Raw genomic sequence first — 14,241 nt, 5'->3', positions numbered from 1 at the left:
CCTGTCTGGTGTCATGATTTCAATGTGTGTCTGGAAAAAAAACTGACACTACAGCAGGATTGTATTACCAAGATCTCATAACACAGGTGAACATTGCAAAGATTAAACTTTCAACACAATATCTGTTCTCTAAAAGAAAATGATACTTTCCTTACTTGTGGTTGTTATTTACAAAGGGTAGAGAATGAAATGAAAAGGCATTTGGATTTCAGAGCTGTAAAAGCTAATTCACACAAGAAAATTATTAGATGGAGCCTTTCAGATCTAACTGCTCATAAGTTCTAAAGTGGGCTAAAACTCAACCACCACCATTTAAGTCCAAGTCCATTGTGGAAAAGTCTGCAATGCCAGAGCAGCTGAACAACTGAAACTTAGCCATTACCCAAACTAGCTATCAAAGAATTCTTTAATACACATGAAAATGATATATTTGGAGACCTTCATTTTCTCAGGAGAGATGCAATACCTCCCTTTTGCTTCAGTGATTGCCACTTCACCCCTGTCTCTCTCATGAAAACATAGTTTTGTTGAGACCTTTTCTTTGTATTTCAAGTTTGCTTTAGTAGAAAAAGGTAATTTTGTGTGCGTACAACTTCTAAGTGGTTTTCTATATACATGTGAATCTGAACAGTGTGGATGGTTAGGGCTCTGATCATTTAAGGGCACTGTCCCTCCCTCATGGACATTAGAACTCAATTTATACATCTGAGCACATATAGGGCCAAATCCTCAGATGGCATAAATCATCCCACATCAGTTTATGCCATTTTAAGAACTGCCCCATAGGATTTATCAAGATTTGTAGACAGCATAGGTTATATTCAAACTCTGATCACGCTACCTTCTGCCAGTGTAACCCAGGAATGTGGGTAGATTTTCCACATCCAAGTCACCCAGTTTTGCTAAATGCCCAGAACCTCTGCTCTGTACATTGGTGTTGGCTGGCAAGGGGGTTTGGCCAGGGTATCTAGTAGATGTGCTAATTTATACCCAGTGTAGTGTCTCGTGCATCTTCAATGAAGTCCCAGATACAAATTAAAGTTGCCCTGGTAGAACCCAGTGGGAGGGCAGGAAAAGGCTGCTTGCTGTCTCATCCAGGTCATTGATGCAGGGGGCCAATTTGCCTCATTCTTGCAACAATTAGGGTAAATCAAGCCTGATGGTGGGCACACATGCAGAGCATTTATTTCTCAAAGTAAACAGCCGTAGCAGAGCACCAGCATTTTTTTCCTAACCAAGGCAGAGCACTGGCACTGCTGATTGAAATAATGGGGAAAATATGTTTCCATTTGTTTCACATAAATTAAAAAACAAAATCTAAAAAAGAAAAACTATTAATTCAAGGGTGGATTCAGACACACTCCACATTACTCTGACAGCACATTAATATCAACTCCTTGTGCTCTGCTCCCCAGCTTAGATCCATATGGCAGCATGCCAGGCGTTCTACCCATTTTCTTTTCTACTGTGAGAACAATTGGGGTGCACCAGTCACTGGGAATATGAATAACATTAATCATTAATAGGAATAAATGATTTTTATCATAGAGTAAAGTGTATGGCCTCAGATGCAGTTTTGGGCCAGTGAAGATGTAGTTAGAGGGGCATAAGCTGTCATGTGAAATGGGGCAGTGAAACTGCTGCAAGAGTCTCTGCTAAAGTTGCTTAGATGCTCATAATGGATATATTTGCTCTGTTGGACAGTGATCAAACAACCTATCTGAATATGTGGCAATATGAGGAATGCCAGGATCAGCAAGTATCTAAAGAGGGGGTCGTGTCTAGCTCCAGACGTTTTAGAAATGCTGATGGTTGGAGATGTACTTAGAAGTGCTGACCTGTCCTGCTAATCTGGGAGAGTGTGATTTTCAGGAAAATGATCAGATCTAGACTCCCATTGTCCTGTATCAAATGTCTGCACACTGGCCCAATGTCAATTTGTCAAGGGACCATGAAGAAGATGCCATCAGGAGAAACAACAGAGAATCGCATGAAGAAACACCAAAATACTGGTTCCCAGACCAAAATATCAGGGCATTGCTTCCTGAGTTTCAAAGCCAAATCATCATCAAGCCAAAACATGTGAGAGAGAGAGAGAGAGAGATGGGATCTGGAAGGATTAATGGCCAACCTAAAAGGACCTGGGATGTAGTAACACTGATTATAACTCACAAGAACATAAAATCATAACAATGGTCCATCTAGCCCACTATCCTGCCTTCTGACAGTGGCTGGTGCCAGATGATTCAAAAGGAATGACCAAAACAGGCCATTTATTGAGTGATCTATTCCCTGTTGTCCAGTCTAGTCATTATAGCAGTTGTAAGTTTAGGGACACCCAGAGCATGGGCTTAGATCACTGACCATTTTGCCTAATAGCCATTGATGCCTCTATACTCCATGAACTTACCTAGTTCTTTATTGAACCGTTATAATTTTGGCCTTCACAATATGCCCTCACAACAAGTTCCACAGGTTGACTGTGCATTGTGTGAAGAAGTATTTCCTTATGTTTGTTTTAAACCTGCTGCCTGTTAATTTCATTGGTGACTCCTGGTGCTTGTGTTATGTGTGGGGGTAAATAACACTTCCTTATTCACTTTCTCCAGGCTATTCATGATTTTTATAGACTCTGAATGGCATGTAGAAAATGAAGAAGGAAAAAAAGTTCACTCCTCCAAATTCCTGTTTAAGTGGGGACCACTCAGTGAGCTGTGGTTAAAGCAAAGGGCTGATAGGAGGAGCCCAGCACCCACTCTTTGCTGACGGTCTGGTGAGAATTCCCCTCCTTTTTTCAATCTTCTACTTTAACAGTGTCTGGAAAAAACCAAACAACAACAGAGCTGTAAATACCCCCTGGGATCAAACCTGAACTGAACTTGTTATCTCAAGAACCAGCCACTGTCAGTCTCAGCCAAGGTATCCATCTCCTTGCCAGTTATCCATGATTAACGCCAGTGACTCCGGTGCATATACTTTCCTTTGTTGTGAGGGCTCCATTAATTAAATACTTCCCATGGAAATAGGTAAATATGTTCATACCTATAGCATAGTTGGCTTTAAAACATTATCTATATATTTAAGATTTCACATTTGATGTGTGGGTATGTGTAGAGGAAAAGATTGGTTTTGAATATCTTTACGTGGGAGAGGTAATTTTGAATTAAGTTGACATTTTCAGCAATTAAGTAATTGTCTAAGGTTTCAATCCTGCAGCTTCTGCACATGCTTAAATTTAAGTGTGTGAGTAGTCTCGCTGAAAACTGTACTCCATGTGCAGTGACACTGCATTCATCAGAAGGCTCCCACCTATTTTTAGATTTTTAGATTCTCAGGATTTAGGCACTTAACTCCCTTAGGTTCCTATGATAATCCTAGCTTCACTTACTATACATTTGGTCTGACAGAGCCAGTCCAGTTGTTTGAGATAATCTTAGGAGATACAGTAAAAAAGTTCTGCACTGAAGTTTTAACTAATGAATACACTGAATGCCCCCAAACACCTGATCAGCTGGAGGTTGAGAAAAGGTCACTTTAAATATCTTGCTTATTGTTTTATTGCTGATTTTTGCAGTATTTTGAAAAAAAATAAGGAAAACACTTTTTTTGTAAAGAGACAGGATTGTGTGACTTATATTTTCTTGCACATGCAAAAAGCAAAATATGAATTCCTCTGCCTGAATGACTGATTTTCGGCTTAAAGAAACAATAAGCAAAAGAAAGTATAGCTATAAAGTCTCATGAGGGAAAGAAAGTCAGAACACAGTGACTGGAACAGTCTGCGTCGGAACTGAAAGACAAAATGGCAACTGCCTCAGAACCACCAGCACGGAGACTCATCTGTAAATAAAGGTGCAGCATAGAGAACAGAGAATGATCACATCTTACTGCAGTTACTTAGCTAGGTACATCACTATGACCTGGTCTCTAAGAGAGCACTAGCATTGCACAAATCTGAAACTACAGCATCTCTAGGGCAAAGAGGCCCTGGATTTAAGATACTTAAATGCATTTCACATTTGAGGCCTGAGTTTAAAGGTGTTGCTGAGTACATGCCATCTATACAGAAGTCAATAAGGGCTCAGCTATACAAAAGTATAGATCACTAGATAGATTCTTTCAGGATCAGACTCTTACTGCAGTATTTCTGGCACGTCTCAGCTGGGAAAAATAAAAAGCTGTATTTCACAGCTGTGATATCATTCTCACTAGCTATATTTCAACAAGAGCTGCTATAAAACCTCTCCCGTGACATCACAGTGTGTGAAATATAACTGACTTCAAGCGCAGAAAACTCCCCCCGCAAGAATAATTGGTTCCTGGCATTTGACAGTTAAAGGACTGTTCCTTTAAATGGCCGGTGTGAGTCCTGTCCATGTTGTTCTGCTCTTGCCAGCACTGCTGAGGTATTGTTATGTACAGGAGCATGGATTTAATGCCCCTCTGCAGGATTTGTCCACAGGGGTAATGAAAAGAATGATGGGGATGCCTGACAAAGGATGATTTCCACTATGCTATGCCCCGGTGGCACATCCAGACTGCACTAACGACTAAATAATAGGTTTACTCATATGCTGTGCTCCATACCGGAGACCCTTTCTCCCCAATAAAGGGACCCATGTGCACACAGCCAGAACTAACTTATCATTAGTCATTTCACATCTGCACTCAGAGCAAATATCAGGACAAGACTGCTGTCAAATGGCAGCTTGCCAGAGCTGCAAATAGCCACAGTACTAATCAACTCACCTGTGGAATTCGCAAGCACTCTCTAAAGCTTGCTGCCAGGAAGACACTGGACAATCAAATGAGAATTTCAAACAGTGTGGGAGATGGTATATTCTACTTCATACCACACTGGAGACCGCACCCATTTGAATGCACCAAACTTAGAGGTGGTGCATGAGTAGGAGTGTGTATTGGTAGAGTGGCGAATAGGGGGAATCTGTGTGTCTGTGCTGCAATTGAAGGGGTGTTTATAGCTCAGGTAGGCATACACACACTAGCTTTAATCTAGCTAGAGCACTTAAAAGTAGCAGTCACTCCATGGTGGCACAGGCTGAGCACAGGCTGTACAGGGCCACCCAGAATGCTGGGTACACATCTGCATTCTTAGTCTGCGCTGAAGCCCATGCTGCCATGTCTTCCCTGCTATTTTTAGCCATACTAGGTAGATTAAAGTAACCTGAGCTGCAATCACACCTTCAGCTGCAGAGTAGACATACCCATAAGGAATCTAGAGGGCATCTGAAGTGGTGTAACATACATTGTGGGGACTGGAAGAAAGTATAAGTTATACCAGTTTCAATCTCTGTCTGTCTGCCTAGCTAACTGTTGAGGCATTTATATTAGTATTGCACTCACCATTATCTTTTCAATGCATTCCAAAACTTAGACACATGATTATTTCTCTTTCTCGCCATCCATTCCTCCAATCAGTGGGATTTCTTTCTTTGCAATTGTAGAGAGGGTACATACATTCAGTGGGCATATTCTCTGATTGCTATAATCTGTGATTGCTGGGGCAAATTCAGCCGCAGCCTAAGTGGACACAATTCCCATGGACAGCAGGGCTGAAGTGTTCCTATTTGTGGAGGTCTAATGAAGAGTTGAGTGCAAAAATCCCCTATGCGTCAAGAGGGGACTAGGCACTGTGTCTCAGTATTAAGTATGCCCTTTTCATTCCTCCTGTTAAAAATGTCTTAGCACAACACAGACTTTTCACAGGTTAACTGTTTATTGTATTTTACCTGGCAGAATAGTAAAAGGGTATTATTTTAAACAGGCTTGTTCCATTATCAGGTATTCCTCTAAAAGAGCTAAATGGTATTTTTAATAGAAAATGATTTAGTCAAAAAGAAATGTAAGACTTGGGGTTATTTTGTGAAGTTTACAGAATAGTGACAGACTGAAAACAGTGGCTAACACCAGACATAGTGCATGGTTTCCCACCCAACTCAGTCACCGCATCTCAAGGACCAAATTCTGCCTGACTTACATCTTTGGAATCAAAGAGACTTCAGTTCAGGTCAGAATTTGACCCTTGGTATAGGTAATTACCTGAATAGAGCTTTGTAAAATATTTACAACAAAACCAAAAACCATATTTTCTCCTTGTTTGGGATTTTGATACAATGTTGGACCATCATCATAAAAATCTTCTTTTGCAAGCATTTAGAGAGATGCTACACTGAATTTTAAGCAAACTCGGATGATTTATGGTTTTGAATTGAGACTGGGAAAAATAAATTGCTGCACATTTTCTTTGCAAAAACCAGGTGAAACTCAGCCATTTCATCCAAGTTTTGCTCTGTGTTTGTTTGGACTGGAACTGGACAAACTAATCAGTAGAAAAATATTTCATAGAAAATTAATGTCTTTCTCATTTGTGTTCAGTATTCCCAAATGTTCACTGTTAGTCATTCATTTTGCATGGTTGGTCACCTAAGTCACATGACATCATTTCTTCTCCCAGATTGGCAGTCTGAAACTTTAAAAAAAAACAGGAAAATTGTAAATACCATACTTGTAGAACATATTTTTGGGGAACAAATTATTCACGCTGAAATTCATTAAATGTTTAGGGTTTGTGATAATTTTCACAAATACTCAGCGGGTGTCCAACTAATGAGTAACAAGGATAGTACCAAATAATGGCTATTAAGATCCCACAAATCTTAGTGAACCATTTCCATGCTTTTAATTATTAAAATAGTCATCTATATAAATTTATTTATTTAACTATTTAATCTGCTTTAGTTTGGATCTGAAACTCAAAATGAAACTCAGGTGATAAAATACCTGGTAAATAAAAATATTCAGCAAACCCCCTGCAAAAGCAAAATCACTGAGTTTCTCACATCTCTAGTACTCGGGAGAGATTGACAGCCGTATCAATTTATCCAGTTATTTCACTAACCCTTTCATGTGGACTGGCGACCTGGGGTGAAATTCTGGCACAACTGAAGTCAATAGCAAAGCTTCCATTGACTTTAATGTGACCAGGATTTCACCTCTGATTTAGTAATTCTGTCCTACTCAGGTTCTTCAACCACATCCATCACTATGGTTTCTTTACCCCTTCCAGTAGTGTATTTTGTGATATGACCAGTACTCTCACATGCAGCAGTGTGACCTGACCAAGACCACCAGACTCATTTAAATGAATCAGTTGAATCCTGAAATCCAGACATGAAATAGACAGTGAAGTAACCCATTTTGGCTCATCAAGACAATAACCCAAACTAGTATTTTTATGTAATGAAAGGAAACAGAGAAAATAAGTAGCAGAGCTGCTCCTTCCTACTCAGCACAGATATTATATTCAGTTTATTTGAAGGACCACTTGCAGCATTTTAGAACTGAACGCAGCTTAGAGCTTTTCAGCAATTACAATTACTGATCTACCTTTTTGGCTTATTTGCTGTAGCTCTGAATGTTAAGTACCTCTGCAAATGCTTGATATGTTGTCATTTTTCCTTCCAGAGATCCTTTGAGACTGCAAAAGAACATTAAAGAAGGAAGAAATAATGAACCTGGATTCAGTGCAGTAAAGTAGATTGCTTTGAGGCCAAGAAAGAAATCACTGCTTAGACCTCTTTGGGCTGTCATGATGATAACTTACCATTGCTTCTGGCTGCTTTTTTGGGTTGGTCAGCCTCACCAAAGTTTTTCAACTCCGTTATCCAAAAGGACTAGGGGCTTTCCAGAGAAGGAAAAGGTTTTGGAACTGTCTGGAAATAACAGGAAGGAGTTTAATCGTTTCAAAAGAAGCTGGATGTGGAATCAGTTCTTTCTCTTGGAGGAATACACAGGGTCTGACTATCAATATGTTGGAAAGGTAGGAGTCTTTTAGACAAAGTTATGTCCTGATTTTGAAAGCTTTCGGAAGCCAGTTGTAACGAAGGGGCAGGAATGATGTACTGTATATTTCTGGGTGCTGCTTTGTTATGATGAGCAGTTTGGGTGAAATGATTGCAAAGGGAAGCTGAGCAGCATTAAAATAAAATGAAACAGAGAAACAAAAATGCTCCGATCTCACAAGTGAAGCCCACAGCCATCTATATAAGTTTATTCTAAAACTTTTGATTTGTTTTTGTCTGAAAATAAGGAATGCAAACCATTTATATTAGGAAAATCTGGGCCAGATTCTCATCTGATGTAATCTGGCATCTCCCCCTAGACTTTGATAGAGTTATACCAATGTACACCAAATGAGTACCTGCTCTAAGATGTTTTAACTAAACATATAGTGACTGTATGTATGGTCTCTGTGAAATGAGCTAACACCGTGGCAAGATTATAAACAAAGAGGCTCAAACTAGAGATCAGTGTGTGCTTGAAGTGCACTTATTTTTACAAAAGTTCTTTCCACCTGTCAAAAAGTAACTATCACTTCTCGTTCTCCACTTCAGCTTCTCTCTGCTTCCATTTTCTAATGGTGTTGGAAGGCTCCACTGAAATCTCAATGACATGCTGTGTCACATGCAGTATGTAGAGCGCTACTGGGAGAGCATTTGAAGCAAGAAGCTCAGCACATTAGGAAGCAGCAAAACAATTTTAAAAATTTCTGTGATCAAAGTCTGGTAATAGTTAGAAAAGTGTCTGTAAAAATAGCCCCTTCTTCCTGGCCATATCTGCTCCCCTTATGCTGTAGAGTCACATCTATTCTCTTCACTGTGACTATAGAGCTAACCAACTATGGAAGAGCAAGTTTGATGGTGCTTACAACAATATAGAATCTATAAAATTGCCAGCTAAATCCTGCATGCAGAAGCTGGTGATATACAAGGCAGAAAGAACACAGCTTAGTTCTCTGATCCAAGGTGGGGCTGTGCCTGACCGCTCAGGAATCCTAGACAACTCATCAGATCTTGGGGACTTGTAGCTTGATCTCCCACCGCAGAGCTCAGATCATTCCCATCAGAGCTGCTCCTCATGCGTGCTTATCAGCTGTTCAGCCACAGGTAGCTATGCCATCCCACAAGCAGCTGAAAGTCATGAGTCTAGTAAAGGAAAAGCTATTCACCTGCTGCACTAGTGCTCCAACCAGGATAATCAACATTTGTGAAAAGTGCCCTCAAGTAGGCTATCCAGGAGTCAGCAAAATGGAGTGCATGGTCAGAGGAGAGAGAGAAAGGATCAAGAAGAAGGCAAGAGAAGGGAGAACTAGGAAGAAAGGAGGATAAGGAGGAAGCTTGGGGGAAGAAGGAATTAAGAGGAGAGAGAATGAGAAGGAAGTCAGAGATGAAGAAAGGTGGAGCAAATGAATAGGACAAAAATTTAGAGTTGGGAAAGAGAAGTTCCCCATAGAGAGAACAAAACCTGAAACAACTAAAGAAGAGACAATGAGAAAGGGGAAAAGAACAAAAATCCAAGGGAAATAGGAAGTTTTTGTGTTAATAGATAAGTTTCTTCCACACCATGTTATGACTCTATCGAGATAAAAATACATGTATATATTTTTTCCCAGTAGCCCTATTGTCCCCAGTGTATAATTCAGATAATGTAATTGACTTCCATGGGAATGACTCCCATCCTGTGCGGGGAGAGAACAGGACTGCAGGAGGACTTTGCAGAGTGGCAGTTCCAAAAAAGCCTCTTAGGACCCATAAACCAAGCAAGTCTGATGTGGAGTCACTGAGAGAGAATAAATGTGGAGGGCCAGAATGTTATTTTTAGAGTTACTCTTCTGTCTGGAACTGGTGCTTTACTAATACTTACTACTGCAAAGCCTGGAAATGACACATGATATATAAATGTCATTGATTCCGTGTCCCTGGGCTGTTCACAAGTGGCCTTTCACACGTCCTTTGAGTGCCAGAGCTGCTCACGTCCGTGTCATTGAACAATTAGCCAAGAGGCATGAAGAGCAGCCATTTGTTATCAGACATAGTTGTGTGTTTGAGTAAGGGTAAAGTATAGAAATAGTTGAATGGCTACAGACAAGGTAACGAGGCAGTTTTACTGAATAATTTAAATTTGACAGGTGCGGACAAATAGAAGATAACAAACTTGCTTCTATTTAGCATGTTTTATCTCATGAGCCTTAACTGTGATCTGCAGAGGTGAAAAAAGGTGTTTTTTTTAAACAAATGTGCTTCTTTATGCTTTATAAAGACAACAGCAGAAAAGTGTGTGTGTAGGGGAGAATTCTGCTTGTATTTTATGTCAGAAATTCAATTCTGTCAGCTCTGTTTTTCTGGGAGACTCTATGGATGGCTGGGGAACTGGTTGGGCTTTGATATTGGAGACATCATGCACATGAAACCTGATTTAACTGAGAGGAAAAATTGATTTTACTCAGACTATTTGAAAACCTTTTTGTTTGTTAACATCTATTTAACTTAAAGATCTGAATAAAAAGCTGGGAGAGCCGCAGTCTGTATTAAAGATTCCATGCCCGTGCCCTTCATTTATTTATATACACTACAAGATCATCTTTATGGGATGAGTGGTTTTGCGGGCAAGGAGGGGGACCACTTGGGGTTGATGTGGGAGAGCGGAAAGGAATCTTGAAGTACAAGAGAAAAGCAGATGAAGGAATTAGAAAGGAAAAAAATATTCAGCGTGAGGCTGGGTAGCTGAAAGGCTGAGAGGGGCAAGATGAAGGAAACCGAATCACCAATGGCAACACAGCCAACATGGGAAAAATATATCCAGAGCCCAAGTTTCAGAGTTGAGTGAATGATTCTATCAGGAGGCTCTGAAGCCTCTTCCCAGCTACTGTTGCTATTGAGCCCTCTACCTCAAGTGGGTCCAGCTGGGTCCAGTGGAAGGGAGGTCGAGGGAAACTGGAAGACCTTGATCTTCTTCTAACTGTTAGCTGGCCCTGGCTGCTTTGGGAAAGGAACACAGAAGTTGTTCTTCCAAGAACATGTTGAGACATATGAGGGGTGAGAGAAAGTATGTACTGCCTCAAACCATGCACTGCCTGTTCCATGAATCAATAAAATACTTAGGTGAAACCCTGCCCTGGGAGTTTTAACACTGACTTCAATGAGTCAGGAATGGATTCTCCCTTATTCTGTGGGTCTATCAATACACCATCACTAACCAGCAGTAAATTCACTTTTAGATTAAAGTGTGAGAGAGGGGGACGATAGGGCTGGGGAGCAGGAAGGACTTTATAGGCTTGTTTTGGTTCAGATTTTCACACGAGCTCAGCATCCACAATCGGGGGCAGAGTTTTAAAAGTGTTTAACTCCCACCTCGTCACCAGAACAAGTTGCCTGGTGGCTGCTGAACTCTTTTGAAATCTGGCTGTTAGTATCATAATTTGAGCTGCCTGGTGCTGGTTATTAATATTAAATTATTACGGTTCATATTGTGAAGCCCTAGGTATGCACCAGGACCTCATTGTGCTAGGCATTGTACAAACACAGAACAAACACACTGTCCCTGCCCCAAAGAGCTTACAAAATACTTATGAAGATTTGGCCCGTATTTAGGTGCCTAAAAGAGGACTGAACTCTTTTCAAAGTTGGGCCCAGGTTTGCATGCAGAGCATTTGACAGTGAGCCCCCATAAGCTCTCATATCGCATAGGGCGTGATTTTGCAAGTGCTAAGTACACACAACTCCCATTGACATGAGTAGACGTTGCTTGTATGTAGTGGCTGCATGATCAGATGGACAGTTCTTATTAGCCAGTTACTGCACTTCTGTGTTTTGTTCCTGTTTTGTCAAGAAATGACGACTTAAAAAGAACAAAAGTCTCTATTTTAGGTTAGTCCCAGACCCAATGACAGATGGAACTTTTAGAAAAGTTCTAGGCTGGAATTTTGCATTCTGCTGCTGACTAACTTGCAAACTGTGCTTATTTGCTGGAGTATGATTGATGGATAGGGTGACCCTTTAACCTGAAGATGTCTTTTCTTCTGGTTCAGGAATGATGACACTTGACAGGGGCTCAGTCCGAAAATAAAATAAAAAGAGTATGTGATCATAAAATACAGAAGTGCCCAGTGCCACTTTACAGCCTGAGGCGTAAATCAGCATAAATCTGGGTTAGGTTTAAAAAGGAAAGTGACCATACAGGTACCTCCTGAATGAGATTTAACAGGGTTAGGGGAAACTCTCCTTTAAATCCCCGGGGGAAGTTGGAGTGTGGGTGCAGTCATGGAAATATAAATTATGTTCAGACCAAACTAGAGGATGAGTGGAGATAATATATGCATACTGTGTCACTCAATTTGTACATGATTTATGCCTTTAACAAGACAGTGTCATTGGCTACATGATGTCCACCCAAAATAACATCTGAAACATACATTGGTAGGATAAGTAGGTTTGGTAGAGCATACACTTGCAAGTCCTTCTCCAGTAAGGAAATAGGATGCCTCTTCTTTTTGGCTGAAGAAAGGTCTGAACAAATCTTAAACCTGTTTTATGTCCCCAAAGCATAGCTTGTGGCAGTCTTCAGGGGGAAAAAACTAGTTGGGTTCTTTGATATCATGGAGGACAATTGTAAAACTGCTTTGTCACATTCTGGCAGCCTGGCACCCAAAAGAACTTCTAGCCTCGCTTTTCATCATTGCTATGTCTTATTGATGTTCATCTAATTGAAGCAGCATGTTTGCCTGTAAGTTGTCAGATGTTACTACCCATACACCCCATCATAAACAATCATCTTCTATTGGCATCTCTCTTTTTCTAGGAAACTAAAGTCAAAGTCTTTCATTTACTATGTGGTTTGACAATGCAGACAAAGTATATTGCATTATTTTGGCCAAAACGAGAATCTTTTTTTGTTTAGGCTCAATTTCTCTCTCTTTGATTGTAATAGAAAAGACCTCTAGGAAAGGGATACTACAAGGAGTTTACTTTCAGTTATGTCTCTTTCAGAGACAATTGGAATAGCATGTTCCCCTGAAGACTTGTACCCACCCCTTATGTTTTGCAGTAATCCATAGAAAGGAAGTTAGAATTTCAAAAGCTGGGAATTTCACCCTTACACACATAAACACGCTGCCCCAACGGGGTGTTTCCAAAAAGTGTAAGTTTTTCTAGGACTGTGTAGCAGTCAACACAAACTCCTGATTGGAGATGGATCAGGATCCAGTTCCAAAAGCTCAGGACTGATTTGCTGAACTGGAAGGAGAGGCAAAGCTTACAACAACTGATATATCCAAACCATATCACAGGTAGCATTAAGCTGTATTTAAAAATCTATATATATATATTACTGTGAGCACACACAGAGGGATCTAAGACGTGCAGCACAGAAATCACAACCCAGGCAGAGGGAACTGTTCCGGGAGCTGGAGAAGCCCCCAGTGTAACTTGGACAGCACTGGGAGCCTGTCTATGCTACAGTAGCCTCCCTGAGGCTGTCTTATGAGCCAGAGAGCTACCTGGAATCTCCACAGTGTTGTGGCTCCACCCATGACACCCCCTCCCACGGTCAGCCCCTGCACACCACCTATGCCAGGGCATGCAAGGAAGGATGGAGGGGGGATCCTTGTAACGCAGCCTTATGACTGTCTACCCCAGTGCCTCCATTGAGGGAATCCTCCCATGTCTGGTTACAGGGTTTTTAGGGCCCCTGTACACCTCTCTAATCCTTTTACCTGCTGAGGATCTCATCCATAATGTTTTATGTGCTTTACCAAGCAGTTTGCAAACGATCGTTAATTACAATAGGATATCTGATGCCTTTGTGAAGTAAATATTTCCCTCAGCCTTTTTTCAAAAGGGAAACTGATTCACAGAGCGGTTAACTGACTTGCCTACCGCCACAGTGCAAATGAGCAGAGGTGCAGGGATTAGAAATTAGGAGTACCTAGCTGCTGATGCTTTATTCAGGCTAGGCTGCCTGTGTTTTGCTTCAACAGGCTGAGCCGAGGTAGAACAAATGCCATGGGCACTTCGGCACTTCCTTTATTCTTCATCTCCATCATTCATATTTTATGTTCCACTTGACTTTCCCAACTGCCCTTCATTCCCATATTGAATCGCACACATACACACATATGCACCTTTGACGTATATTCCTCTTTGAAAGATTTACTAGCGCGGATAGAAGCTCTCTGCACTGTCAGCTTCTGTGGAATAGAGATAACTTTTGAAATGAGGGACAATGGAGAGGGCAGAGACCCAGGCAGAAAATCTAGAAACAGTTTGCAAATTTCAGACTGTCCCAGTTGTGCTAAGAAAGTGAATAATGAGACAAAGAGTGGGGCAGGTGGAAAAAGGGTTCTGAAAATGAAAGGGGAGGAAATGAAGCTCCTCTTTGTTATTG

At 40.9% G+C, this 14,241-nt stretch overlaps 1 protein-coding gene across 2 annotated transcripts in view; it reads left to right on the top strand.

Moving 5' to 3' along the window:
* CDH6 (cadherin 6) overlaps window positions 1–14,241 on the top strand; it is a 111,163-nt gene that overhangs the window by 41,883 nt on the left and 55,039 nt on the right. Inside the window, exon 2 of one of the 2 annotated variants that reach the window (XM_067567905.1) lies at window positions 7,486–7,840. In XM_067567905.1, coding sequence (XP_067424006.1) covers window positions 7,610–7,840 — 231 coding nt within the window. In that variant the 5' untranslated portion in view covers window positions 7,486–7,609. Of the gene's footprint in view, window positions 1–7,428; window positions 7,841–14,241 lie in introns of those variants that run through there. The other variant, XM_067567906.1, reaches the window with a different exon arrangement.

This window comes from Emydura macquarii, unplaced genomic scaffold (genome assembly GCF_026122565.2).
Source record: "Emydura macquarii macquarii isolate MOO-44397 ecotype Brisbane River unplaced genomic scaffold, CSIRO-AGI_Emac_v2 contig_2825, whole genome shotgun sequence".
In the NCBI taxonomy this organism is placed as follows: Eukaryota; Metazoa; Chordata; order Testudines; family Chelidae; genus Emydura; species Emydura macquarii.
Note: the sequence above shows the minus strand (reverse complement) of the source record. Positions and strands in the feature narration are given on the sequence as shown.